The sequence below is a fragment of the Pieris rapae genome, chromosome 21 (genome assembly GCF_905147795.1).
Source record: "Pieris rapae chromosome 21, ilPieRapa1.1, whole genome shotgun sequence".
Classification (NCBI taxonomy): domain Eukaryota; kingdom Metazoa; phylum Arthropoda; class Insecta; order Lepidoptera; family Pieridae; genus Pieris; species Pieris rapae.
Window position 1 is genome coordinate 1,872,532 of NC_059529.1, and position 26,578 is coordinate 1,899,109.

The following is a 26,578-nucleotide window of genomic DNA, read 5'->3' on the forward strand; positions in this document are numbered from 1 at the left end:
CGACGATGAAAAGGCGTGATGATATAAATAAAGAAATAAAAAAATATCCAGGTAGATAATGAGAATTTAGATAAAAACTTTAATAAGACACTTAAGTATTGATTATTAGCTATGAATGAGGTGAGAGGCTCAATGGCCGTGACTTACTTCATTGACAGATGCTGTACCTAACCGACCCCTAGCAAAAATAAACGTATGGCCATTGTAATACAAATCGCTCTCATGCGCACACGTTGTTTTCCAATACGTGTTTTATATACTAATTTCTAAAACGTGTTTTTAAATTGTATTATGTGAAGTGTTTGTGGTGTAATCAAGCAGGTAACTCGAAGATAAAAATGTTAATTTAAAATTAAATGTTAGGACATGTTTTTGGTGTGGTATTATCATTTGTTTAGTTTTTTTTACAATTATGTGAACAATCAAAGAATTCATATAAATAAAAGTACCTTACCGCCAACAAGCGGTATCTTTTGTATTTCAGTCCTCATTCTAAGGCTAGAAATCTCTATCTGTCTGTATCTTTCTACAGAAACATATTCAAAAAAATATATTTTAATATAATAATAATATAAAATATAGGTATAAAATTTGATGGACAATCTAATTCTGGGCTTTAAAAATAAATAAAATGATAATTAAATAAATTTAAGAATTTGGTCCCTATGGCTATACCTACCCCACAGCCCAAGGGTCTCTTCTCCAAAGGGTACAAAATCGATGTTGGAGGAAAGATTTATATTTGAACCGCTTACCGCCCTAGTTTTTAATAATTCAAGTAATAGTAAAAATACGAAGCAATACTATCAAAGGTTTTAAAGAAACATGTAAGTCATAAAACAATATCTATCCTCCAAAATATGAGATAATTGATATTCTTACTATGTCGTATGTCCATTCATATATTGTAAATATTCTTAGTAAATATTTATAATAATAAAATTTTATTGTTTCTCAAATTTTTATATTGATTTTAAAATCTTTTATCTTGATTATGGTAACTAAAAAAGATTTAGCCGTCGCGTCGGTATTTTTTTTCCTTTGTATTATTAAAATGCTGGCAACGAGTCCTCTAACACTGATAGAATCCAATTATCACTGTTTGCCTCCACTTTTCTAAAGTATCACATATTAATAACACCGATAAAGAGAATTAAATTTAAATCATACCAATTGCTTTAATTTCGTATCAGCAAAACATGTTTCACAAACACGTAATTTTATTAGATTCCTGATTCAGTTGATAAAATTGTAAAAACTAACAAAATTATTCAATTTGAATCCAAACAATTATCCTGTTGGCTGTGCCTTTGTAATACTTTGATCTGGTGTAGTATATTTATACCATATTGCCCTTTATAGTCTTATGTAATAATAATTATTCTATGATTTATTGAATCAGTGCTCTCAATTCTCTAGTTAACCTTCAGACAGCACGAACATTTCTTCATCGCTAACCAAACCACTTTTACCGATATGTATATGTAATAATAATAATAAAAAAGTGTTTATTCAAGTACATTGTCATTTCTAGGTGTAAGATTTGGAAACCCTTGAAAAAAAATACCTGTGGTTCCCAGCTCTTCCATAAACAAACTTACTTCTAAATAACTTAAAATAATGACATTATTTAACCTTATTTAATATGTACTTGTTATTTTCTTATTTAAAAGCCCATCTTCGCCAAGTGTTTTCGCGCGTTGTGATAATAAAAGAGGAATACCAGTATTTGGTTCCAATTTTAAATTTTTATGTTTTAAGAAATAACTAATAATTTTTAAAGTCGAGAGATAAAACTATGTTAGATTTTTTTTATATATGTATATGACAGAGGCGAATGCTCACCTGATGTTAATTGATACCACCATGGACGCTTAATGCCAGAGCTCTCGGAAAAGGAAAAAAAATATATAAAAATGTCTTTTTTTTTTCTCTTTTGTCTTCGTTTTTTCTCTTTGTGTGTATGTTTTGTTTGTAATAAATAATATGTCTATGTCTATGTCTAAAAGCGTAAAAGATTGGGAAACCTAAATCTATACTTTAAATCCTACCTTACAAACGAGCCTACATATACATTATACATACATATTAGATACTAACAATTTACAGTTTACCTGGAGATAGTATCATTAAACAAGATAAGAAGAACAAATATATAAAACAACTTCATTTTGCTCTTGGTCTTAGAATTTTCAGGATCAACCTCATATAAGTACTTTTAGTTCTAATCATCTCTCACGATGTTTTCTTTTAAAGCAACATGGCTCTTGTTTGTTACATCTGTAACGTCTTCAAATTTAACTATAGTTTTATAAAAATCTAGTAACAGGAAATTATTCTATTCCATATTTTTAGCATAGCTAAAATATGACGTGATTTCGTAATATTTGCGTATTTTTAAGATAAACATTTACATATTTAAACACTTAAGAAGCTTAAACACGTGTTTGGTTAAGTATATATACCTATTTTTGTTTAATTAGTACTAAACATGAGTTTACAGTATATTTAGAATGAAATGATTGTTAGATTTCAACTCACGACAGTGAGGGGCTGAATCTTTGGCGGTTTTAAAATCAGATTATCTAATTTTTGGTTTGAAAACCACAGAGTAAATAAAATCTTTAAAGAGGTTTTATTATATCTTATTATTGCACAGATTCTTGACGAAATAAAGTCGTTTCTTGAATAGGTAGAAGGCTAATTTACCAGCTTAGCTTATTATATAGCTATTAAAAATTACGCAGAAATGTCTCTGTCCCATATTAATAATGGAACTCCATAGATTAATCCTCCATAGGTGGTTATTAAATAAATTATATTAATATATGTGTACGTGGTTTTAAACGTGAAATGATAAGCTTGGTAAGGTTTCAATGTCATCGTATCATTGAAGCTATCTTAATACTAACTTGAATTTAGAACGATTAAGAAATATTAAATATGAAAATTATATACATTTTGTTTTTATTGCGCTGTAGCCTTGAGTAAAAACACAGCTAATCTTAAATGTACAACGGCGGATCCAGAGGGGGGGGTCATGGGGGTCATGAACCCCCCTGAGCTGGTTCTAGTACTTAGGTGGACCACTTATAGAACATAATGATTTTATTTCAATATTTTGTCACCATCCAGATTCTAATTTCATTCATCAATATTTAATTAATTTAATATAATGTGTAAAGTAAATGTAAATGTAAGTTCTTGATTTGACCACGACTATTTGATCCCCTCCTGGCGCCAAAGCTGGATCCGCCATTGCAAATGTATTACCTCAGAGCAGTGAGTCTTACCTATGCTTAACAATTGATCTTAAAAGGTAAAAAAATATTTTGAAATGTACGTTTCGATAGTTTTTACAGAATGTTAAACGAACAAGACTTGATGGTTGCAAGGGCCCTTGCGGCGGAATCCCGAGATAGCTCACCTGGTGGTTCACCGGGACCTCTACGTAAAAATCCTCTCAAAAATATCGCTGAGAAGCTGAATACATTCCGGTAAGTTAAATTAAGAATAGTAATACCAATAAGATTTACATGAATATGGAATAGTTTCAAACATCATAACCATATATACGTTTTAGAATATGATCCTTCACATTTTTTTATTAAATAGATTCGAATATTTCTGAAATTCATAAAATCTTTACTTCATCACCGAAGGATTACACTTCGTAACGCCTACACAAAAAGTTAAAAGCAAAATGCTTTGACGGATCATCGATTTTCAATACAGGGGTATTAAAAGTTAATTTTAATAATTTGAAAATCGAATAAACCGAATTTTTAATAGTCCTAATATATTAACAAGTTATGTTTTCACCACATTTCCGAAAACCGGTTAGGTATCAATAAGATACTTTAAAAAGTCCGTGATATTATGACATTCTTATAAAGATGAGTAAGATGTATACAGTATAAACATTTATGTGTAAGACTTCTAGCAGGTCTAAAGAAAGATTTTGCTTCTTTCCTCAACACGACTTCATGCACAGATACACAGAAAAATTAAATATTTGTGCTCTGTGCACCAAACTAGTGTACATATAGCGTTCTGACACTTGACAATAGTGAAATTGATAATTGACATCAAATAAATTTTATTTTGAAATATTTTGATTACGAATTTTTGTCTTTTAAAATGTTTTTTTTGTATGTTTTTATGTACAATTAAATTATTGCAGTTTTGCTTAGTGAAATCAGTATTTCTTTATTATTCGAAACAAACGATGATAAATTACGTACGACATGGGAACTAAAATTTAATATCATTAATTATGGTTCTAATTCAGTGCTTATTGTATAGTGTGTGGTTTGAAGATGGATAAAAAAAGTAAAAATCCTTGTACGAGTAAAGAGACGTCAGAAGAGGAAGACAGGTAATGCAAATATTTATATTGTTATTTATCCCGATTTGATTTAATTTGTGTGTAATCATAACCTATAAGAGTAAACAAACCAATATTATTTAATTATGTATTTTTTTCTTTTCTTTTATATTTTGTTCATTATAAATAAATATTTTTGTTAATTTCAGTTTCTATGAATCTTGTGTTATAAGTCTATATCTGCTTGGGTAAATAGATGGCAGTATGAATATTTTAATATAGTACCATATTTTAATATCTTTAGAATGATATATATGGATAATAGCACCGATTCTATGATTTAAACATTTGTATCAATAAAAATCAGTTTAATACTATCCTTCGTTGTTAAAATGAGACAAGTAAGCAAAAGCTTTATCTTTACTCTTCTTTTAAGACCTGCTTAAATAATAATTTAATTATTAAGTAATTTAATGAAAACAAAACACATTGTTTCCAAAAATAATTTAATTAATCTTAATTTTTGATTAGTGAGTTCATAGCATTATGGTACTAATTAATATGTAATTTGCATTGTAGATAAAAACAATTTATATTAATTTGCTAAATAAGTTCTAAAAATATTTTACTTTAAAAAATTTGATTGTTTATAAGCAAACAAGTTTTCGAAATACTTAGTAAAATGTTGGTTACTTTCACTCAATCACTGGTACTGAAATTATACAAGTTTTCAGTGATTGTTCTTACATGCATGATGGTCGCACTTTCTCCTTGAGTTAGCTGAAATACTAATGCGTTTAAGAAAGTGCTGTACGCATATAAATTTTTAGATTATAATCATGGTTGAGATAATGTCTTCATTTACATGTATGACACATTTAATAGAAAACATTTTGTAGTTAGCGAAGTAAAATGAACAGCAATGATTGGTTTAAGCCAATATGTCAATTTTCTTATACATATTTGTATGAGAAATTTTCTCAAGTTAAATAATGACATTGTTTTACTTTAGCACATTCAATGGTTGTTCATAAACTTAAAACATTGTAATTTTGCACACGCACTTATATCGTGTTTCTATCACGGCCTATAGTTGCAATTTGCTATCAGTCGTCAGTTGGTTAGTCACGCCAGACGCGTTAAGTCGTGCTCTTGGTTTACTGCCGCTCGGATTCCGTAACTTTCGATTTCCCCATAACAGGGCAAAATTGCAACATTCGCATTGCCGTGCCTTGATATTAAGCAATTTCGAAAAATTCGCGCGATGTATTAACAATCAGTCGTCTCGAATTTTTTTCTTGATTTTTGTTGCGTTAACAATGTTGTCGATGGAATCGTTATGGTGTAGTTCAGAGTCGGAAGTGTCGGCCCTGAGGATGTGCAAAAGTGTGGAGAGGTCGGAGTATAGATTTAAGAGGAAACCTTCGAAAAGTTTAATCCCCCAAGCTCTATTACACGCGGAGCCGCAACCGCAGCTTCGTCATCATAGACAACGACGATCAGGCACTTGGCCGTGAGTATTCTGATAATTGTTTATTTAAATAATTATCTATATGATTGTAAAAAAAATTGTTTAATTCTGACTTGCGAATCATTGTTTCTGAGTTAGCCCAAAATTGGCGGCTTCTCAGAATATACTATGCGTGTTTATAAATTAAGTAATTCCAACGAAGTCTCACTTCTCAGTAGCTTACAAATAAAGTAGAGCAACCTTAATTATCGTTCATGTTGTGATAGGTAGGTCGGTTGTTGACCCCCGTGGGTCTCAAAGTAGGTCTACAAGAATATTGTCGTCTGTCAAATGCGATAACAATAGAACATAAGTCTATGGTTTCTGGTTTTTCCATTATTGTTTTCATATATAGAATATAATTTATTCTCATCATGTTCTGTTGAATTATCAACTTAACGTAAAAGCAATCTAACTAATGGTTTTATAAAAATAATGTCATGTACAATGAAATTATTAATTACGTAATGAATGTTTCATTTATAATTGATTCACACAGTTATGATTGATTTTTACTAATGACTTTCACCATACAAAATGGGTTTTGGAGAATCTTTTTATTGAGTAATATAAATATGATTTAAAATCTATACGGTTTTAGTCGGTATAGTCTATTGCTTTTATTTTTATGGTTATATTTCGAATTGTCACTTGTTAAAAACACTGAATATATTAATATTATATATAAATAATAGCGGTTGTATTATAGTCTTCAGATTTTCTTTAGTTCCCAAAAACGCCAAATTTCCACAGGTTGACCTCTAGTGACTTAGGGGTCAACCCTTTTCGCTCTATAAAGCATATCACGCTCTCATAACCATGGCACTGCATTCTGCATCCGTTACCCTGAATTTAGGGTAATTTTAATACTCCATACAAGTGTTATAAAGTGGAAATTATTTATGAGATACCCAGATTGTTCTTACAGCAAGTGTATATCAGACGAGTTTTCTTAATTAAATATTGCTTAACTCAATTTATTAAATGGTATGTCGAGTTATGAACATCGGTTAGCACTGGTATATTATGCTGAAAAATAATATTCATAATGCTGATGAATTGAGAAACCATGCTGTGTTAAGGTATTTATTTGTTATTTCTTGTATTCCTACATAACGACCCATTTCCCATTCGACTTCTTGAATTTTAAGAGTCCCATCGTATTATGGGCTAATCGATTATGAGGAAGTTCTGCTGCTTGGTGTTGCTTCCTAAGTTCTATTGTTATTTTTATACATGTATATTATATATACACTTACTTAATGTCCTATAACCCTTAGATGGGGCAGCGAGTACACATTGAGTCTCCATCGCCTTCGGTCTTGATCCTCGTATTTCATCTCGCTCTAAAAGTCTAGTAAATATTTTTATATATAACAGTAATAAAACTCTAATAGATGCATGTCCAATAACGGCTTGCGGATGCGTAATTTAAAATTGTTATTTAAGTACAAGATAAGCAATAATAATTGTTTGTTGTGGGTAATGTTCATGCTTGGCAAATAATATGTCTGTTTGCATTTTCTGTCCATATATCACTAGTACTACTCGAAACAGAACAAATATAAGTGTACGACCAGGCTACGGAAGATAAACCACTCCTAATTTTGAAATTGTCTTCGTTTTTACAGCAAAATTAAAAAATTATCACTGAATAAAATCCGTTAATTAACCAATAAAGCTTCTTATCAATTTGACGATAATTTAATGGATCCTCATGCTTGGGATTGATTTCTTCCAGTTCAAACAATTTGTGTGACCAAAACTAAGAGAGGCTGAGAGTTTCTTGCCCGCTCTACGCCCTTGACTTGAGAACTGGTAGTCAATTTAAATTTAGAATCAATTTAACATCTATTCCGTTGACGTTCACAACAGTACTTGCTTACCTATATGAATAAACTTATTTAGATTTTTTTTTGCATATTATGACTGTATTAACTAGCTTCCGCCCAGAGCTTCGTTCGCGTTGAAATATTTTATGCAAACAGTATTTGAATTATACACCTAAGCCTTCCACAGAAATGATACTATCTTTTAGTGAAAATCGTACAATGATTCGTTACGTAGTTTTTGCGTTTATCGCGTTCAGACATAGTTGTTTAAAATTTCTACCGTCATGTTTGGTCACCGGAGTGACCTAAAAAAATCACGTTATGGGTATTACTTTCGCTTTATTTCCTGTAATTTATTCAACATACGACCGTAACTCTAGATATTGTTTAATACGGCGACGCCCCAAATTCTTAATCTTCATTGATAGTGGAAGTGGTGGCAATTATCAATAGGACTAATCGATTCTGATAATAACTGTGCAAGTTCTGAAACTAAATTGATTTTATAAAAGAGATACAAATAAAAATCATTGGCGCTACAACCTCTTTAACTCTGTTCCTCAGCTTTATCTGTTTCATGATGATTTGTCTATCTAATAGGTAAGTAGGTTATCAACCTCATTTGAGTCTAAGGCAAGCCGGTTTCCTCGCGATGTTTTCATTCACCGTACGAGCTATACTAGTGCACAGCCGGGATCGAATCTACGACCTCAAACATGAGAGTCGCAAGCTGTAGGCACTATACCAACACTGCTCTTATCAAATTGTCTAACACAAAATAAATAAACATTGGTAGTATTGGTTATTATTTCTCATTTATCGCTTATTATTAATTGTTGGGATGACGCATCATAAACTAATTAGTTCACGATTCCTATAAATACCTTATAGATGAAATATATGTTAATTTTCAATCAGGGTAATGTTTGGTTTCTATTTGTTTGTCTGTCTATTTATGTGTCAAACATAAACTTAAATTTTAATGTTTTGTGTCTAAACAAACGATTTAGTTAATTTCCTGGTTTTTATCGCGACAAGAGTTTTTGTTATGTTTATTTATTATCAATCTGATAGTATGCTTCTAATGTGCTTTGTCATTATGTGTATATGATATTTATTTTAAATGTATTTTTTAGTAACATTTAAAGAGCTTTATGTTCATTAAGGCCTGTATTCACTATGATAAGTGATTAGTGCAAGTGATAAGAGATTAGGAGAAAACAAGTGTGGACGGTGATTAGTGCAGGTGATTAGTTGGCTGCGTAGTGAAGTGATTAGAAGCGTGTTCTATTTTTTTGCGAGTGAACTAATAGTATGACGTCGTGTGTGCCCTCCCTTGTCCCTCACTCGCAGCGTGCCTGCCAAACTATATGACTTCTTAAAAGGCCGGCAACGCACTCGTGAGCCCTCTGGAATTGAGAGTGTCCATGGGCGGCGGCATCACTTAACATCAGGTGAGCCTCCTGCCCGTTTGCCCCCTGTTCTACAAAAAAAAAACATATGTGCAATTCACACATGGTAGAAGTGAAACCTTCAAAAACATTTTTTTTATTATTAATCATATATAAATTAATCATTTTCCATTATCTAAATGTGTGTGTTCTTTTAAAACAGTATATTTTAATGATAAATTTTAATTTATAAGTTTAATATAAATTTTTAATTTGGGAAAAACTAAAACATCGAAAGTTTGAAATTCGATCAAATGAAAAAGCGGCAGTAAAGAGAGGCTGTATAATGCCTGCTATCTCATTTTCTCCCACGTTAAATCATATGATGAATTGATGTTTCTGTCTCTCTTTACCGCTGCATCCGGTTTGAAATCACGACGATTCGAAAGAAGTTTATCTATCTCATTTTCTCCCACGTTAAATCATATGAATTAATGTTTCTGTCTCTTTTTACTGTCGCTTTTTCGTTGCATCCGGTTTGAAATCACAACGATTCTAAAGAAGTTTCACTTCAAAAACTTAATTTACTAAACAGAACCAATAAACAATAATTGAACACTACTTGCACTACACATCTGCACTAATCATCCTCAATCACTTGCACTCGCACTAATCAAAGTGAATCGAAGGCCTTTACCAATAATGTTAATAGTTTAACACCTGTCGAAGTAGCAGTTGCCACGTAATGTCATATTATGTAACGAGCTTATCTAACCAACAAGTGGTTTGAGTGTTTTTTCTAAATAACGCAAAACGTCGGTAACATAACATAGCTGATTTTAAACCATTTTCATGAAACGTAACTTTCCCGATATACATATTATGTTATAGATATATTTACTTTTATTGTATAGGATAGATTGTTTGCCCCCTGTTCTATAAAAAAAATCATACGTTTGAAACAGTTTTAATTATAATAAGTGCATCAAAAATTCAAATAATGAAGCCCTATGTTGATTGAATTCCAACATAATGTTGGATGTAGTTCAAAGTATGGAAGCGACAAACAGGCTTAGTATTAGGTATCTGGGCTAATGAATGCTTCCACCATATGTACAGGATTTCTAAGTTTACAAGTCGAGCTGATTTCCATTAAAGCTGCATTATAAGTAAATGTATTGCAGTTGATTTGTGAAAGGTGACTTTCTATAGCAAATGTCATGATAACTTTTTCGCTGGCCGGGAAAATATTCTCATTTTATGTTTTAATGAATTGCTCATGGCCACTTTTCAATGTGACACATTGTTATCTTTACAAACAAATCACCTTTAGTTTAGTCAAGTGGAAGCTCATTACATTTATAAAAGCACTTCTACAATGTGAGGGAGTAATAAGATTTATTAAGAATATACAATGAAACTCAACGCAAAATAACTTTATTAATATAGGTGAACAAGTATACTTATGAACGTCAAAAAAAAATTTTTACTACCAGTTCGCTAGTCTAGGGCGTTGATTGGGCAAGAACTTTCCGCCACACTTTTTAATCGCTTAGTTTTGAATATCCGTAGTTATTATGAATATGCGGAACGCAAAATCACCTGCATTGAGCACACCCCATACATACCCTCACTTTCACACTATCACACAATATTAACAATTTTTTTTTTGTTTTTTTTTCATTCTGTTATATTTGAACCTTTTGTTTATAATATGACATAGACATATTATTTATTACAAACAAAACACACACACATAAATACACAACACAGCAGTAATCAAAGAGAAAATTTTAAATAAAAGATATAAAGAGAGGTATATTATTTTTCCCTTTCCCCTTCGGTCCGTCTCAAGCATATATTGCGTGTGTGCTGTGGCTGTAAATTGCCCTGGCTCAGCATTATGCTGAGGAGCAGAGTGTTCCACAGCGCTGGTCATTCTGCCAGAGACCACATCAGCTAGTTTGCGCCTTAGTCGCAAAAATAAAAAGAATATATTAATACTTAGTAGGAAATGATAATAATAATATTAGTGAAACTTAGCAATATCGGTAACAAAGTCTTGTGTAATGTAGTGTGAAGTAAATATGTATTCCATTCATTCACCTGTATGTTAAGTATCATTGTTTTTTAATAATATAATATACTAGCTGACCTGGCTAACGTCGTTTTGCCATGTATATCATTTATAATAAAAAATAGGGGTTGATAGTTGAGGGTTGAAAATTTAGGGTTGTATGTATTTTTTAATGCTGTTGATACAGTTGATAAAAAAATAAAAAATTATCTAAACATTTAAAAAAAAATTAGGGGTGGACTACCCTTAACGTTTAGGGGGATGAAAAATAGATGTTGTCCGATTCTTAGACATACCCAATATGCAAACAAAATTTCATAAGAATCAGTCAAGCCGTTTTGGAGGAATTTAACCACAAACACCGCGACACGAGAATTTTATATATAAGATGTTAGCTGTGGAGGTAGGGGAGGAGTACGAAATACATAAATAAATACTCGTACATCATAGTTTTAACAGTAAATTGGAATTGTTAAAGACAAAAGTCAAGGTTAGCGAGTTGTTTTTGTAAAATGCATCATGGTCACGGGAAAACCCGTAACGAATATCATTAAAGCTATAGCTCGATAAAAATAAAGACAGTAGCAAAAAATATTTTAAAATCTTGAAGATGGAGTTGTATGCCAATTAGACTAACGTACACTGTAACTCTGGGAGACAAAAAAACACTCTACCTATATTAGATTCTCAAACTCCGATGTTCGTCTCCTGGGTCTTCTTTTTTAGCTGCCGTGAACAGGCTAGGCCTTTAAATCTTTATTTACTTCAAGAGCCTCTGTGTGCGGAGAGAATTCATTAATTTATTTCGTTTTCATTCAGTTGACTTATCAAAAATCAATTATAATATATTATAGCCAAAGTACATTATAAAATGTACTCCATGTACATTGTATAATGTATTCCATCCATACATGTACATGAATATGGTTGTATGGGGTGGAGTATGCGTTCGTTCGTTAGTAGTATGGATTCAGCGCTATGGATATTCTTAATAACCCTTTTAAGATATTCCGCGATAGTTTAAATGAATGAAGGCTTAAATATTAGTGTTTGTATGTCCGGGCTGCGCGGAATGAAACTGAGTTTTTTTCCATACTTGGTGTACCTAGATGTGTTGGAACATGAAACGTTTATTTGGATCATATCCAAACGAATAAAAAAAATTGACATTTCTTTTCCCATAGAAAACCTACGGTTTTGGATAATAAAATTAAAGTAAGCGTTAGGAGGACATTCTACAATCACTGTTAACGAGATATATGTACTCTTATTCATAAGGTGTCGCTACCATATACGCGACCTTTTTGAGTAATTTTACGATGCAATTACTGTAATTGTTTATAATTAAATTAGGTATTTCTCAGGTGTCGCTGGTCATTGACTTTATGACTACAACATACCAATACTGCTTCTGGTTTTTTCCGATAAATATCCCATAAATTAAGTATTTTTTATTTAATTGCGTAGTAGGAAATGTTTTAATTATATTAAGAATATGAAAGATTAATTGCCAATTAACATATCTTCTTGTTAATAAGCCTTATAAAGATAAATAATGTTTTGTCATGTTATTTTCGAATGACAAAAGCGCTAAAAAGTAAGATAGAAAGGACATTTTTTCAACAATACAAATAATCATTTCTCGTCTAGTCTCGTCATCTAGCTCGTTTATCAGAATTCTCGGTCTTAATATAGATGAGTTTTTGCCAATTCGCACGTACTGTAAGTTACTTAATTCAAAACAACATTTTATTTGAAATATTGGCTGAATGTATATAGGTAAAGCTGATTTCCTTCCTTATAGGCCCCGTGCGCATCGCATGTGGCGCCGCCCTCGCGACTAAATCGGAAAGTTAGTAGATGCCCGTGTGGCCATGTGGTGACAACAGTCGTTCGGAGTGAGCTCGTGTATACGGATTGAACTTGTGAAAATAACTAAAAATATGGGAAAATCATACCTGCCAAAATAATGCGACATAATTGAGAGTTTATAAAGGCCTGTTTCACAGTGTACGGATAAAGTACCAAATAGCTATGCAACACATAAATTATTCGAAAGTTAAAAGTTCCGAATAAGATACTTGGCATTTCATGACGAATAGCGCTATCTGACAGTCGTGAAACGCAAAAATACTGTTTCTCTTACCAATAGGTAATAAATAGCTTATTAAACTTATCCGGACATTGTGAAACAGACCCCGAATCTGACAAACAAAAGTACAACTTAATGCTAAAATAAAGTATTTATCAAACTGGAACTAAAAGACCTGTTTTTATACATTTGTAAGCCCAAAATGAGCACATAAATTCCAAGCAATTTTCAATTGAAAGAAGTGTGTACCACTTCATATTTGATGTTATCTTCGGTTATTGCTCTATAGTATTATGCTCAATATAGATCCTTTTGTCGCTTTGCAGACTTCCGCTTGGTAACTATACATGTATATACCGACATATATGTACATAAAGATATGTCAAATTTTGTTTAATTTACTCCGGCTTTTGGCTTTCGTTTTTGTTTGAAATCTCACACACTTATTGTTTTTTTTAATTACTCTTTAAATTTTACGGTTTCGATATTTGTAAATATGTGGGGAACATGTATACTAACAATTCAATAATAGACCTATATAGTAGTTTATTCTAGGAGAACATCTTTATATATAATTATTTAACTAACGTATACAAATACTGTAAATTCTATTTTAAAAGAGTAAGTGTGGAGTTTCTTGCCCATTTTTCTACACACGAAACTACCTTTTGGAAGGGACAACTAGAATCATCTTTATATTTTAATTGACGTTCAAAACGCCATTTTAGGTGGTCTAATTGGAATTAATGATTTGATTGGTTGATTGATGATATAATAAAAAAGGATGTTTAGTTAAAAGAGAAAGTGCACACGTGACCATGTGACAAGCTTAGTCTGGTGCCATTTGACATTTAATAAATATATAAAAAACATTAATAAATATATAATTAAACTATTGTTGCGCAGTAACTTATATCAGCATAAAGTTAAAAACTTGTTGCATTTGTGTAGTACATTTGTAAATGATTAACAGTAGTGTAGTGTATTCGCTAAATAAAGTACCGGTATCACTTAACATCAGGTGAGCCTCCTGCCCGTTTGCCCCCTGTTCTATAAAAAAAAGTGTTGTTTGGTTGTCTCATGCGCCTACTTCACATCACAATCACATGTGACCACTGTCCAGTCGTAAACGGACACCCGAACGCAGCGGTTGTGTTTAGGACCATTGCACAGGTGTTGTGGTGTTTGTGAGCCGAAAATACTCCAAGAAGTTGGACATTACAAGTAGGCTAACAGACTTATTAAATAGAAAGAAATTTATAATATTGCTTATCTTGCCTTAGCCCCGTGCAAATTATTTGAAGAAGTCTAGTCCATCCATATCACCACAACGTCCGTTGTTCCACAATTGAGCGTTATTTTAAGGCAGGTTTTCCCGCGTACCACCACTATGGAACCAGCTGTCCCCTGATGTAACCAATTTAAGTTAGGGTCCTTCAAGAAAAGAGCGTACCAATTCTTAAGAGGCCACCATTGCGATCCACAAATAAAATAAATACTTATTTTATATACACATAGGTACATAGAAAAACCGAAATTAGAATTTTGGTCGGATTCAGTTAAGAATTATTTTACATTTTTGTTTGCGTACGCTGTTATACAAGAACATATAAATATAATTCAGTGGCGCTACAACCTTTTTAGGTCTCGGCCTCAGATTTCTGTTACTGTTTCATGATCATTTGTTAACCTAATAGGCAAGTTGGTGATCAGCCCCTTACACCCCGTCGACTATTTGGGTTTAACGCAAGCGGTTTTTCTTCAACGTTCGAGCAAATGTTACACACACATAGAAAGAAAGTCGATTGGTGCACAGCCGGGGATCGAACCTACGATCTCAGGTGTGAGAGTCGCACACTGAAGCTATTAAGCTAACACTAACATACATCTGTAATAAATAGTATATTGACTTTAATATTACAATTTATATAGAAAAGCTGTCACCTTGCTCTACTTATACATAATTTCTTCGAACTTCTAGTGTTTGTGGCTGGTTGCCATAGATACGCGTTATTTTTTAGATCTATAACGTAAGAATGGTTTTTAGAATTCTTTGCTAATCTATGGGCTATAGTAGTGCGTAAACATATCTCTTGCATCAAACGATGCTTTGAGAACAAGCGAGGCTGATCCATTCTATGACAGTCTATGTTAGGAGTTCTTACTCATGCTTCAGCCATAGTTACGTCACTAATAACAATAATTGCAAAGAGGAAATATTACATTTTTAACTTGCATATTTATATTTCATAATCTAATTGTCGTTTATTTTTATTGTATTATTTATTTTCCTATATAAAGTTGTCTTTTAAATGTCGAGTTTCGGTAGTGTGCCTTTAAAAAAATAGGTCAAGTTTTCCATTAACAATTTTTTGGCTCAGTGACGTTCTACTTGAAACCAAACAATTTACGCAACTTATCATTGTTCTGAGGTGTATAACCAGATTTTTGCATTACCACATTGGTTATTTGTGGTACTAAACTTGATGAGGTGGTTTCGGTTGTAAGTGGAAGAGAATAGTCCATAATGGCGCTCAGATGTTCTTAGTTTTAATACGGCGTACCAATTTACGCTCCGATAGAATGTTCAGATAAGAATATCTTCGGCATTGTAATAATATAATGTTAATCAAACGAATGTATCATATACAATAATATTGTTTGGACAAAAAGTTCGTATTGATTTTCTTTAACAAAATTATAAACAATTAAATATTACTCCAATGCGACAAATATTAAAGTTTATGTCAAGTACAAATAAATACACATAGATCAAAACAACATTAAACAGTAATGGATTGAAATATTTATAAAAATACTATTTTTTACAGTACAGGAACTGAGCAGATCTTTTGTCAGTTCACTCAACGGATAATCAGAAACATTAAACTATGCAATTCATTGTGTCATGTGTGCCCTTTTCGTTTTTACGACAACCAAACGAAATTAGAGAATTATCACTAAATAAATTCAAAACACTCGAAAATCAAACAATGAAACTTTAAAAAAATTTGACTACTTAATATTTAAATGATCCTAATCCTTGGGATTTATTTGCTGCAGTTCAAACAATTTGTATGACTTAAAACTTGGCCATTCAAAAAAGTGGCGTAGAATCTGCAAGAGACGTCGTTGGCGGCAAGAGAAGTCGAGCCAGTTCTTCTTGCGTCTTCTCTCGTCGTTCTTCGTTCTACTCTACGCCCTTGACTTGTACTTGTTTACCGATATGAATAAAGTTATTTTGAGTTTGAGAGGTATCATAAAATAGTAAGTCATATCGATATCTTGTAGAAAGTGTTTATATAAGATATAATGTTAATTGCAATGTCATTATCACAACGTGAAAGGTTTGATAACCTATGAACTATAGCATTTAATTTATCGCTTTAAGTTCATTTAGTTTACTATGTGTCACGTTATGATCACGAATGATAGATTTCAGTGGTTAAGCTGGCATAAGACGAAGGAAGTTTTATTGCGAGTATTACGCATTATTATATATTATTTACTAGCTGCCCCCGCGAACTGCGTTTCTCCTTAATGTGATTTTACCTTATTAGTATGTGCTATGGTTGGTGGACTCATTTTCCGCACTTAGACTCATATTTGGTCCGTTTTGCGTTAAGTCCTGGTTAATTTAGCCAGCCCAGCTCCTTCCAGAAGCACAGAAGTCTCCTGGGCACTTCGCAGGCTTCACAGAGCGAGCTCACTGTTCGGAAATTTTTATAAATGCTTGCATCCGCATCAGCTTGATGGCTGTCTTTCACGTTCCGCATCACGAGACATTTTCTTTTGCGAACTAGCGAACTGCGTAATAATCGACTCCCGGCAATACGACATCCAATTATTTAAAGAAAGAGCATACTTCTTTCTCAAAGGTCCGAAAAGGCCTGTGCCTGACACACAAGTAGAAGAAGTATGTGTAAGTGATCCTGTAACCTAGAAGAGAACGCACCCACTAAAATCTGTGTCCATGGGCCGCGCTCTATAACTTCCAAAAGCATTGCAAAACAGTCATTTTTGAGATTGGCAACACGATAAACTCGAAATCGGACAGATTTTTGTACAGTGTGATACTTAAAAATATATATATACGTGTATAATGCGTTATATCAGTATATTGGCTGAGATAGAACGAGTTTATTGTTAAGGAGGTCGCAATACACGAAATCCACGCGAGCGATTCTGTGGAAGATTGAACATACACAGAAGTCAATTTTTTATTGTACATAACAGGAGGCATGCATGAATACATGTTTGTTATGTACAAAACAATGGAAAATTGTCGCGAGGAATAGGGACAACTGGAAGAATTTGGAAGAGGACTCGAATTTCGTCGGATGTCGAGTACTAGTGAAAACATTAATGACATGGACTTAGTGTTACTAACTTTAGTTTACTCGAATAAAGGCTATTTTTATTTAACAGGGGTCAAACGGGCAGGAGGCTCACCTGATGTTAAGTGATACTGTCGCCCGTGGACACTCTGCCCGATTCGTATGATCTTTTCTTGAAGGACCCTAAATTGTTTTGCTTCGAAGAAAACCTTAGCAGCTGGTTCCAGATAGTGGTGGTGAGCGGCGCCCGATAAAAGTCAACTGCAAGTGTCCGAAAAAGCCGTCTAAACACTGTCCACGGTAAATGCGGTAGATGATGCAGAGAGACCCCACATCTATACCCAACGCCAAGGGACCGAGTTTAAACGTGTTAATAATAGAGTAGCAAATTGATAATACCTAAGACAGAAATCTACGGACTGAAATATTTGGAAAATCTATATAACGTTTATGTAAATGATTATACAATGTCTTCCTGTTATGTAAAGCTTATCACTGGTCACGGTTGTTTGATTATATAACAATATCTACGTTATTACAAAAGTGTGAATGTTTCAATGTTAATTTGATAACATTTTTAGTTTCGTCTGTTTGACCTAGACCTCAAATCGCAAGAAAACATTAATCTTGACCGAAATTCTGTTGTTCTTCTGTCGATGTATACGACAAGCTATTTGATTGGACGATAATATATATCATAATTATTATACCATATTTATATTTATTAATTAGCGCCTTTAACAAATAAATAAACTTCATATTATTATTATAGATTCATAACTTTGGTTATTGATATCGTACGCATTTAACACTCGCTCGTACGGATTAGTCGACGGCGTGTGTCAGGCACTTGATCACGTACTTATTAGATTGACAAATGATCATCTAACAGATAGAGAACTCTGAGGCCCATATCGAAAAAGTTTGGTGAGGCGCCACTGATAAAAAACATCCAAATAATTTGATAACAAGTACTAAATTAACGTACACTTAGTGAATATTCTTCGAGAAATGAAGTATCTTTCTTTATGCACTATGTATAGGTATATAAATAAATAATAGATACGTTCTCAATAGTCTTACAGCTTCAATCTTTGTAAAGATTCTACTTGATTCTGTCTAAGTGGCACGGAATGACCTAAAACTGGGCAGTCGGGTAAACAAGTTTCATAGTCGTTTTGAAATCGGCGATGTCGGTCAATGCCGTGTTGACATTGTTACGATCGATACGCTGATTAGCCGTTTTAACCACCAAGGCTTAGAAACATTGTTTTACATATGCATTATGTTATTATCGCCTTCGTGGCCTAATTGGTGAGGCATGTAACGTATAGCTCGGAAGGTTTCTGCATCCTTTGAGTGCTTTTAATTTAAGCCGATAGAATTAGCCTTGGTGGCTGGAAGTCTTCACAAGAAATTTTCTGTGGTTTCGACTCCTGAGACCGTGTGTTCTATTGTTTAAAGAAAGAGTAACTCTTCCTTTAGGCCGGCAAAGTACCTATTAAAATGGATGTCCATGAGCTGCGATGCCTAGAGGCTCGTTATCATAGGGTAATTCCTTTTTTTATAGAAAAAAAGGAATTAATCGAATTGGCTTATTCTTTTGAAGCAATGTTTCGAACCTTAGACAACTTAGTTGTTTGGTCAGTGTTGTAGCATACATAATTTACATATGAAAAGATCGAATTGTTCACTTAAGAAATTTAAATAAGTTTTTTAAACATACTGAAAACATGAAATTTCAATTTTTTTATAGAAAAAAAGGAATTAATCGAATTGGCTTATTCTTCTGAAGCAATGTTTCCTAACCTTAGACAACTTAGTTGTTTGGTCAGTGTTGTAGCATATATAATTTACATATGAAAAAATCGAATTGTTCACTTAAGAAATTTAAATAAGTTTTTTAAACATACTGAAAACATGAAATTTCAATTTTTTATATTAATATAGTGAGATCCTTGCACTTGATGCTGACACAGAGATTTTATATTGGGTTCCAATTGGGTTAGTTTCGTTGTGTTATATCCACTGATTTTGACCTGGACCTCCTCTAAAGGTTTAAATGCAGTCAGATTTCACTATCATTTGTTGTGTGTTTAAGCTTAACATAAAGTATTATTTTATTGCAAAGTATCGATTCTAAGACCCCTTGGTTGCTCTGTGTTAAATATACTGAGCAACGGATATGTTCCTCGTCATAAATTATGTGAGCATTATTTATCGCTACTTAATGGTATTGCAATTAAAATAGTCATCACAATGCGGTTCTCATTATCGACACGTGTTGTACGTTCGTTTCGATTTATAAAATGAGTTAGCATTTATTCGTACCTATACGTCAAAGTTTAAACGTCAAAATGTCATGGCAAACTTTAATGTCAGTTTTCAAATTAAAATGTGTAATATACGCTATATAATATAACAACATATATACATATACTCTATGTATAACAAAATTTGGTTTAGCTGCCACAATTTATGTAAATGGTATGAATTGTGATTAATAAAAAATGAAATGTTTAACTAACGATTTAACTTTATATGTATTTTTATGCATGTCAGCATTATGACTTTTAACTTACTTGACTTAAAGTCCTGTGTATCCCAAGTGGGGCAGAGGGAATCCAGCGTAGAAAACCAGTGCGTCTTTATTTAACTTAATTTAAACAGCTGGCTTAGCCTCTGAAAGAATAATTCGTTCAGGTCTGTTTTGGGCAGCCTCGTTTCCTTTTGCTAGTCTTGTGATTTAGTTTCGGATCGACCCTCCCTTTTTCACTTTTTCCGTTTCTTATACCTGTCTCTTAACACCGAGACATTTTATCTCATAAGAGCTTTGTTTTAAGCTTTTTTTAAAGAGCTTGATTTGTTTTTATTCGCGGTCTAATGTCACAATTTGTTGCGCTTATCTCAGTAATTAAAACTACTACAAAATTGAAATTGCTTCATGTTCAATTGTATGCATGTATTTAACGAGACGTATACAGTAAAATTTTTGCGCATATTACGCAGGGATTACAATCGTTATATGTGGGTACTGTAACATTATTTTTACGCACATTTTTTTCATAAAATAGTTTAAAATAATCGATTTAAATTAAACGAAAAATGTTAGACGTGAATCATTATACATAACGCGCTATAGTAGCGCGTAGGGTTATGCAGGCCTATGTGAAAATACTCTTGTATTTTTGAAAGGATTATTGTATATAGAAACAAATATTTTTTTCATAAAGAAATATACATTGTAGTGTTTTAAAGAGATTAGAATTATGGATATCTTTTAAGTCTTTTTACATTGACTAAAGAGCCAAATTATTTTCCAATTTTAACACTTCAAGTGTTACGTATTATATGTAAGAGCCACTGTATTAATAATCTTATCGCTAGTTTTAGCCCTTCAATGCTCTCGAATTGTTCGTTGTTATTGATTAGTATATTGCACAACTTTGCACAAACACTTATTTATTCATTTAAGTACTTATTTCCAGAAGCAGAAAACATGCTAACCATTCTCTACATGTTACAGTCCTAACATATTTCTTCACTGGTATGATATTCACCATGTTATGGGTAGTTTGACCTATCACTTCTCTAGTACGTCCTGGATTTGGTCCAGATAGACCTACCCCGCCCGTCGTCATATAGAATTATTCTGCAGTTCGATATTGCAGCGTCATCGTCGTTGTTCTTTTTTTTACCTATTGATGTGATGGAATGTCTTTTTCACCTCTTTCTGCCAATTTGTGTTTGACTGTGTCGCTGTGAGAGACAATGTGAGTGCTTCATTTGAAACGGTGCAATTAGACTAATAAATTATTTATTAATAATACTAGCTTATTGAATAATCTAGGGATGTCATGTTGGATGGATCATGTTTCCATCAGGCCTCAGTAAAATTACTTGCCTTTTAAATTTGATACACACTTGATTTTTATTAATTCAAATAACCTAACCTAACCTGTGTTAATAGTTTTCGATATCCCTACCACAGTTGTGAGAAAATTCACGATGTAGTTTAAAGTAAACTGTCAAAGTGACATTTGACAGCGTGTATTGCGTTGGCGCCAAAGAATTAACTCTCCAAGTATGTCTCCATACTCATAATAAAATCACCAGTAGGTGAATTTATTTATTGCGCCCAGCACTACAGTGCATTAAAGTAGCATCGCATTTGATGTTTTTACAGTTGTAATTTTTGCTTATTTTCGTAATGAAGTATATCCGGTTGGTTATGTGACGCATGTCGGCTCTTTTTTATTGTTTGACCACAGATTTTAATTGTTCAATCATAACAATCAGATATACAGTATCGACACTTTTCTTTACCTAGTAATATTAAAAAGAAAATTAAAACGAATTTGAAAAGTTTGGTCACTATGGCAGTGTACCTTTAACGCTGGCAACATTTTCTAGCTGTATTGCAATTTCTTAAAACTTATTCCTTAAGTGAGGAGCTCTGGGTGATGTTGCACAAATAACATTGTATACAATAGATAAATAAATACTGACATACGGGAGTGGTAGAGCGCTCTGAGGCCCGTTTCTTTATATTACCCTAAGAATTACAAACTTCCATTATTATAATTTATTGTAATATAATATAATAAAAATATTTTGTAATAAACACCAAGGTTAATATTTTATATGATCACGAACATTATAAATGATACAAAAGTATTTAATTTTTTTTTTGTTGCTTCGTGCGTAATTTTCTTAGTACAATTAACAAATAACACTTGTTCCTGAATACATACGGCCAGAAGAGTTAGATCCATACGTGGTATGCACAGACTACTTAACAGTAAAAAATAGGTCGGTGTTATCCTTTTTTCGATAAAAAAAATAAAACATTTGTAATATCCAAGACTTTTAAAGAATTGTATTGTCACTAATTATATATGTATTTTATAAAAATAACTAAGTGTAATTCATCCTTTGAAACATTTTCAAAATATGTATACACACACTTAAATATTTTTTTTTGTCTTCAAAGGTCTCTCAAAACCTATAGGCATCCCCCAATTGGCCCTTTTTAATCTGTCTTTAGCTTTCTCCCAATCTTCTCTGCCAACTTTCTTGAGCAAAGTTGTATTTCTGGTATCTAATTGAATATAATATAGAAAATATACCTTAGGAACAAACGATTACAGTTTGTGTCTGTGCTTAGTCTAGCTAAAATTTTACAAGATTACCAAGACTAAGTCGTAACAGCCGATAACGTTGTTAGTAAGTAGAATACAATAGAATTCAGCCAGTATTTTGGTCAATATAATCGGTATGTTGTCCTAAGCGATGTCGTCGTAAACGGTTTGGACTGTATAGTCTATATACCTAATTACCACAGTACCCATAAGTCAAAACATGTTTTAAATACAAGTTTGTTCACCCTACAGAGATTCCGTGTTGGAATTTGAAAAGGCTAACGATAAGATCGGCCATGAATCTCAGTAATCGCGAAATCAAGGTCGCGATTGTCACAAGTCTGAGATGCGCAAGCGATTCCGATGCCAGTCCTCAGTTTGGACGGACCTCGGTGGTGTAATGTTACTTGCTTACGTCAGTGTTTGTTTGGTGTAACACAAGTGATAACATATAGTTGTGATGCTTCGTCGTCAGTTTTCCCATGAGTCGGGGAAGGCAGTGTTGCTGCAAGCGCGTGAAGAATACTTGGATCGAAGGTTGAATTTTTTTATATTTGCTTGAATGGTACAACTTACAATGTATATGCATAGCTTTTTAGTAGCTACAATTGTTTTGTTCTGTTATTTTCCGGTTATTGTTATTAAGTTATAATTATACCAATATTTATGAGCATTGTTAGCCTCTACTGGCTTTTGCTTTAGTTTTGCAACTCTCACCCCCGAGGTCATAAGTTCGATCCCCGTGTTAACTTAAATCTTTATAAATATAAATCTGTGTGGGTATGTAATTAAACTCACCCTAAACGGATGGACCGAATTATGTGTGAAAGCGGATTCGAGAATTGCTTGCATTTACAATTTAATGTTTTTTTATTAACACGTTGGGAGGACAAAGCCTGTTCTGACCACTAGTAATCTCTATATCTTTAGACACAAACGGTTTCAGGTGTAATACAGTCTATATTAGAGTCCCTTCCTTTTTCGTGTGTGTGTGTCTTGACTCTTCTGGAGCTCAGAGTAATCATCTTGACTGTGAAAGTATTTTATTAGTTTAGTGCAGATCTGTGTAATCTTTTGTATATTAAATATAAAGCTATGTATCTATTTTTAGCAGTCTGTGACTATCATTGGGAATATTTTAATTATTGATTATAGCTTAAATACAATGACGCGTATTTTAATCAGAGGTTAAAAGTCAATGCATTGCGAGCGTAGAATGTTCGTTTATGTACCTACAGTATGATCGGAAATTACACAATGACGTTAAAAAATTAATTAGGCTTAGTTCCTGTTTGTAACAGGTTACAAAATCCGTGAAATCATTTTCTGAAGCAAGTATGAATACTTATTGAAAACGGGAAATATTGTTTGACAGTTCCATTAGTGCGATGTCGGGATCTGAGGAACTACGGGTTTGAATTGAAAAATCCTTATGTCCTGGATTGGCCCCGATATAGTACTACTGAAACGTCCCCAAAAAGACAGCTCAGCAATCTACGATCGAGCGCAAATTTGGCCCCACATGGACTACTATTCTCACCTAAGGCGGACCTAGGGAGCATCGTACCAACTTCTTCCAGTTAACCGCTGTTCGAATCGTCGACGACCTGAAGATTTTTAAGGTTATTATTTACAACCACTTTGTGGAACCAGCTGCCCATTAAAGCATTTGTGAACCAATTAGACTTGAAGGCCTTTTAAGAGCTGCCAATTCTTAAAAGGCCTTCAACGCACTCGCGAGCCCTTTGGTATTGAGAGTGTCCATGGGCGGCGGTATCACTTAACATCAGGTGAGCCTCCTGCCCGTTTGCCCTCTGTTCTATAAAAAAAAACGCACTTGCGAACCTTCTGGCATTGAAAGTGTCCATGTGCGATAACCCTGTTATATAGAAAGAGTGCTTTTTAATACACTTCTTTCACGCACCGTCGCTTATATAGAACCAGCCGCCATTATTTTATTCCGAAGTGTGGAGCCTTCTGAACTTACTGAACAGCAACACACTTGCAGGTGTCCATGGACGGCGGTAAGAAGTTAAGTGACTTCTCGCTCGCCTGTCCCTTAAAATATATGCTTAATAGGTTTATAAATACATACATCTTCGATAGTGTTTGTTAACTTCACAATTCTTGAGCATGTGTGCGTATTATTTACTTTACACACTGCCGCGAATTAACATCATGTATCGTTTAATATAAAACGACCCATTCAGTTTTAATTTATTCAGTTTACGTAAGACGTTAACAGTCGTTTTATTTATCGCGATGCGTTCAGGTAATTATTGTTGGTATTAATGTATTTAATTGTAAACTGTGGAAAAATAATTATAAATACGTGCAAGTGAATATTAAGGTTGGAAGAAGCTTTGGTCGAATTCTAGTGTTATATTAGTAACAAAATCTAGTTGGGTTATGTGTTTGTTTTAACTCCTTATTTATTGTTGATCAATTAAATGGGTAAATCGTGACTAAGGAAGTTTTTGTGTGTTTACGCTAAGGCCTGACAAAAGTTTGTGAAGATATTTAAAAAAATGTTTGTGTTATTCAAAGTACCTACCGACTAACGCCCAAACCCAATAACCTATATCAATCCATTTTTGACCATCTGAGATAGACATCTTAATACAAATGCTGTAAAAAGTGTGCCAATAATCAATCGACGGATTGTAATATGCATCTGTCGATACAAGCTGTCCATGGTAGGTCGGATCGGTATCTGTGGAAAGCCCTTGTATGAAAACAAGTGCCAATAACCTATCTTAATTTTTTTTAATGTCGCCATAAATGGATTGTCTTCGTAGGGTTTGGTTATTGGGATGCAAATAGGAGATCGATCGACTGTCACGGTCTGATAATCCACAATCTGGGATTGTTTTCTATCTTAGATTGTGGATATATTATTGGGTTTCGGTGTAAGGGTGACTCCCATTTGTCAAAATTCAATATACATGTATTTTTGAAGTATGGGAGTAAGAAAAAGCGTTATCTCTATTAATGACATCTAATACAATCGTTAATGTATATTTACAAAACTAGTAGTTAATGGTAGAAGAATTATAAAAGAATTAGTAATATTACTTCAGAAACTAAACAATAATAAAAATCAAGTAAATTTACATTTTAATAGACAGTAGTTTAAGTTTTTATGTTATCCTTAATAATTATTTGGTGTAAAAATAATTGAGTAATTCTAAATTGGCCACTTGCGTGAATGTGAAGTGAATGCCAAGAATATGTTAATTTGTAAGAGCAAAATTTTGGAAAAATTTTGAATCACGAATGCAAGTTTTTGCTCTACCGGATATAATGGTCAGTGAACACAACATAACTCTTCAAAATTGTTGATAATTCCACTTCTTAGTCAGTATAATTTGCGTTAAGCCTGTGAGAGGTTGCAAATGAAGAGCGATTATGTTTTAATGAATTAGTAAGAATTAAACTTAATCATATAAACGTGAATTTAATAACATAGTACAGTCAAATAATTTTATTTGTCTAAAGAATGTTCGTTTTGTTTCCAGGCGGACGAGGTCCCTGAACGCGCCCTCACCGATCCAGCAGTTTGGACCATGTGGCAGAATAATGAAGAACTCGGCAATGGTTATGTAAGTATAGTTATATAAAGATGTCAAAATCTAATGGATTTTTGACGTACGGGAGTCAAAAATATTATATCTACTTGTCTTACCATTCTGCTGTCATGTTTGTTAATAATTATCATGTATTTTTTAGTATAATTGTTTTAAATGACATCTTAATCCTATTATGTATTTGGTTGTTTCCTATATACGCTTTGACTTTTATTGCTAGTCCATGTTTAGCACTTAAGAAAATTCAAGTATGAACGAATTTATGAATTTCTCTCTTAGAACAG

The 26,578-nt window shown here is 33.0% G+C and overlaps 1 protein-coding gene across 5 annotated transcripts in view; it reads left to right on the top strand.

The window, feature by feature from the left end:
* The first annotated feature begins 231 nt into the window (after positions 1-231).
* LOC111001523 (NAD kinase) overlaps positions 232-26,578 on the top strand; it is a 33,794-nt gene continuing 7,447 nt past the window's right edge. The window contains exons 1-3 of one of the 5 annotated variants that reach the window (XM_045632881.1): positions 232-321; positions 3,363-3,497; positions 26,226-26,309. In XM_045632881.1, the coding sequence (XP_045488837.1) occupies positions 3,364-3,497; positions 26,226-26,309 (218 nt within the window). In that variant the 5' untranslated portion in view covers positions 232-321; position 3,363. Of the gene's footprint in view, positions 322-3,362; positions 3,498-4,149; positions 4,379-5,432; positions 5,841-23,101; positions 23,245-24,960; positions 24,980-26,225; positions 26,310-26,578 lie in introns of those variants that run through there. The other 4 variants (XM_045632882.1, XM_045632880.1, XM_022271448.2 and 1 more) reach the window with 4 other exon arrangements.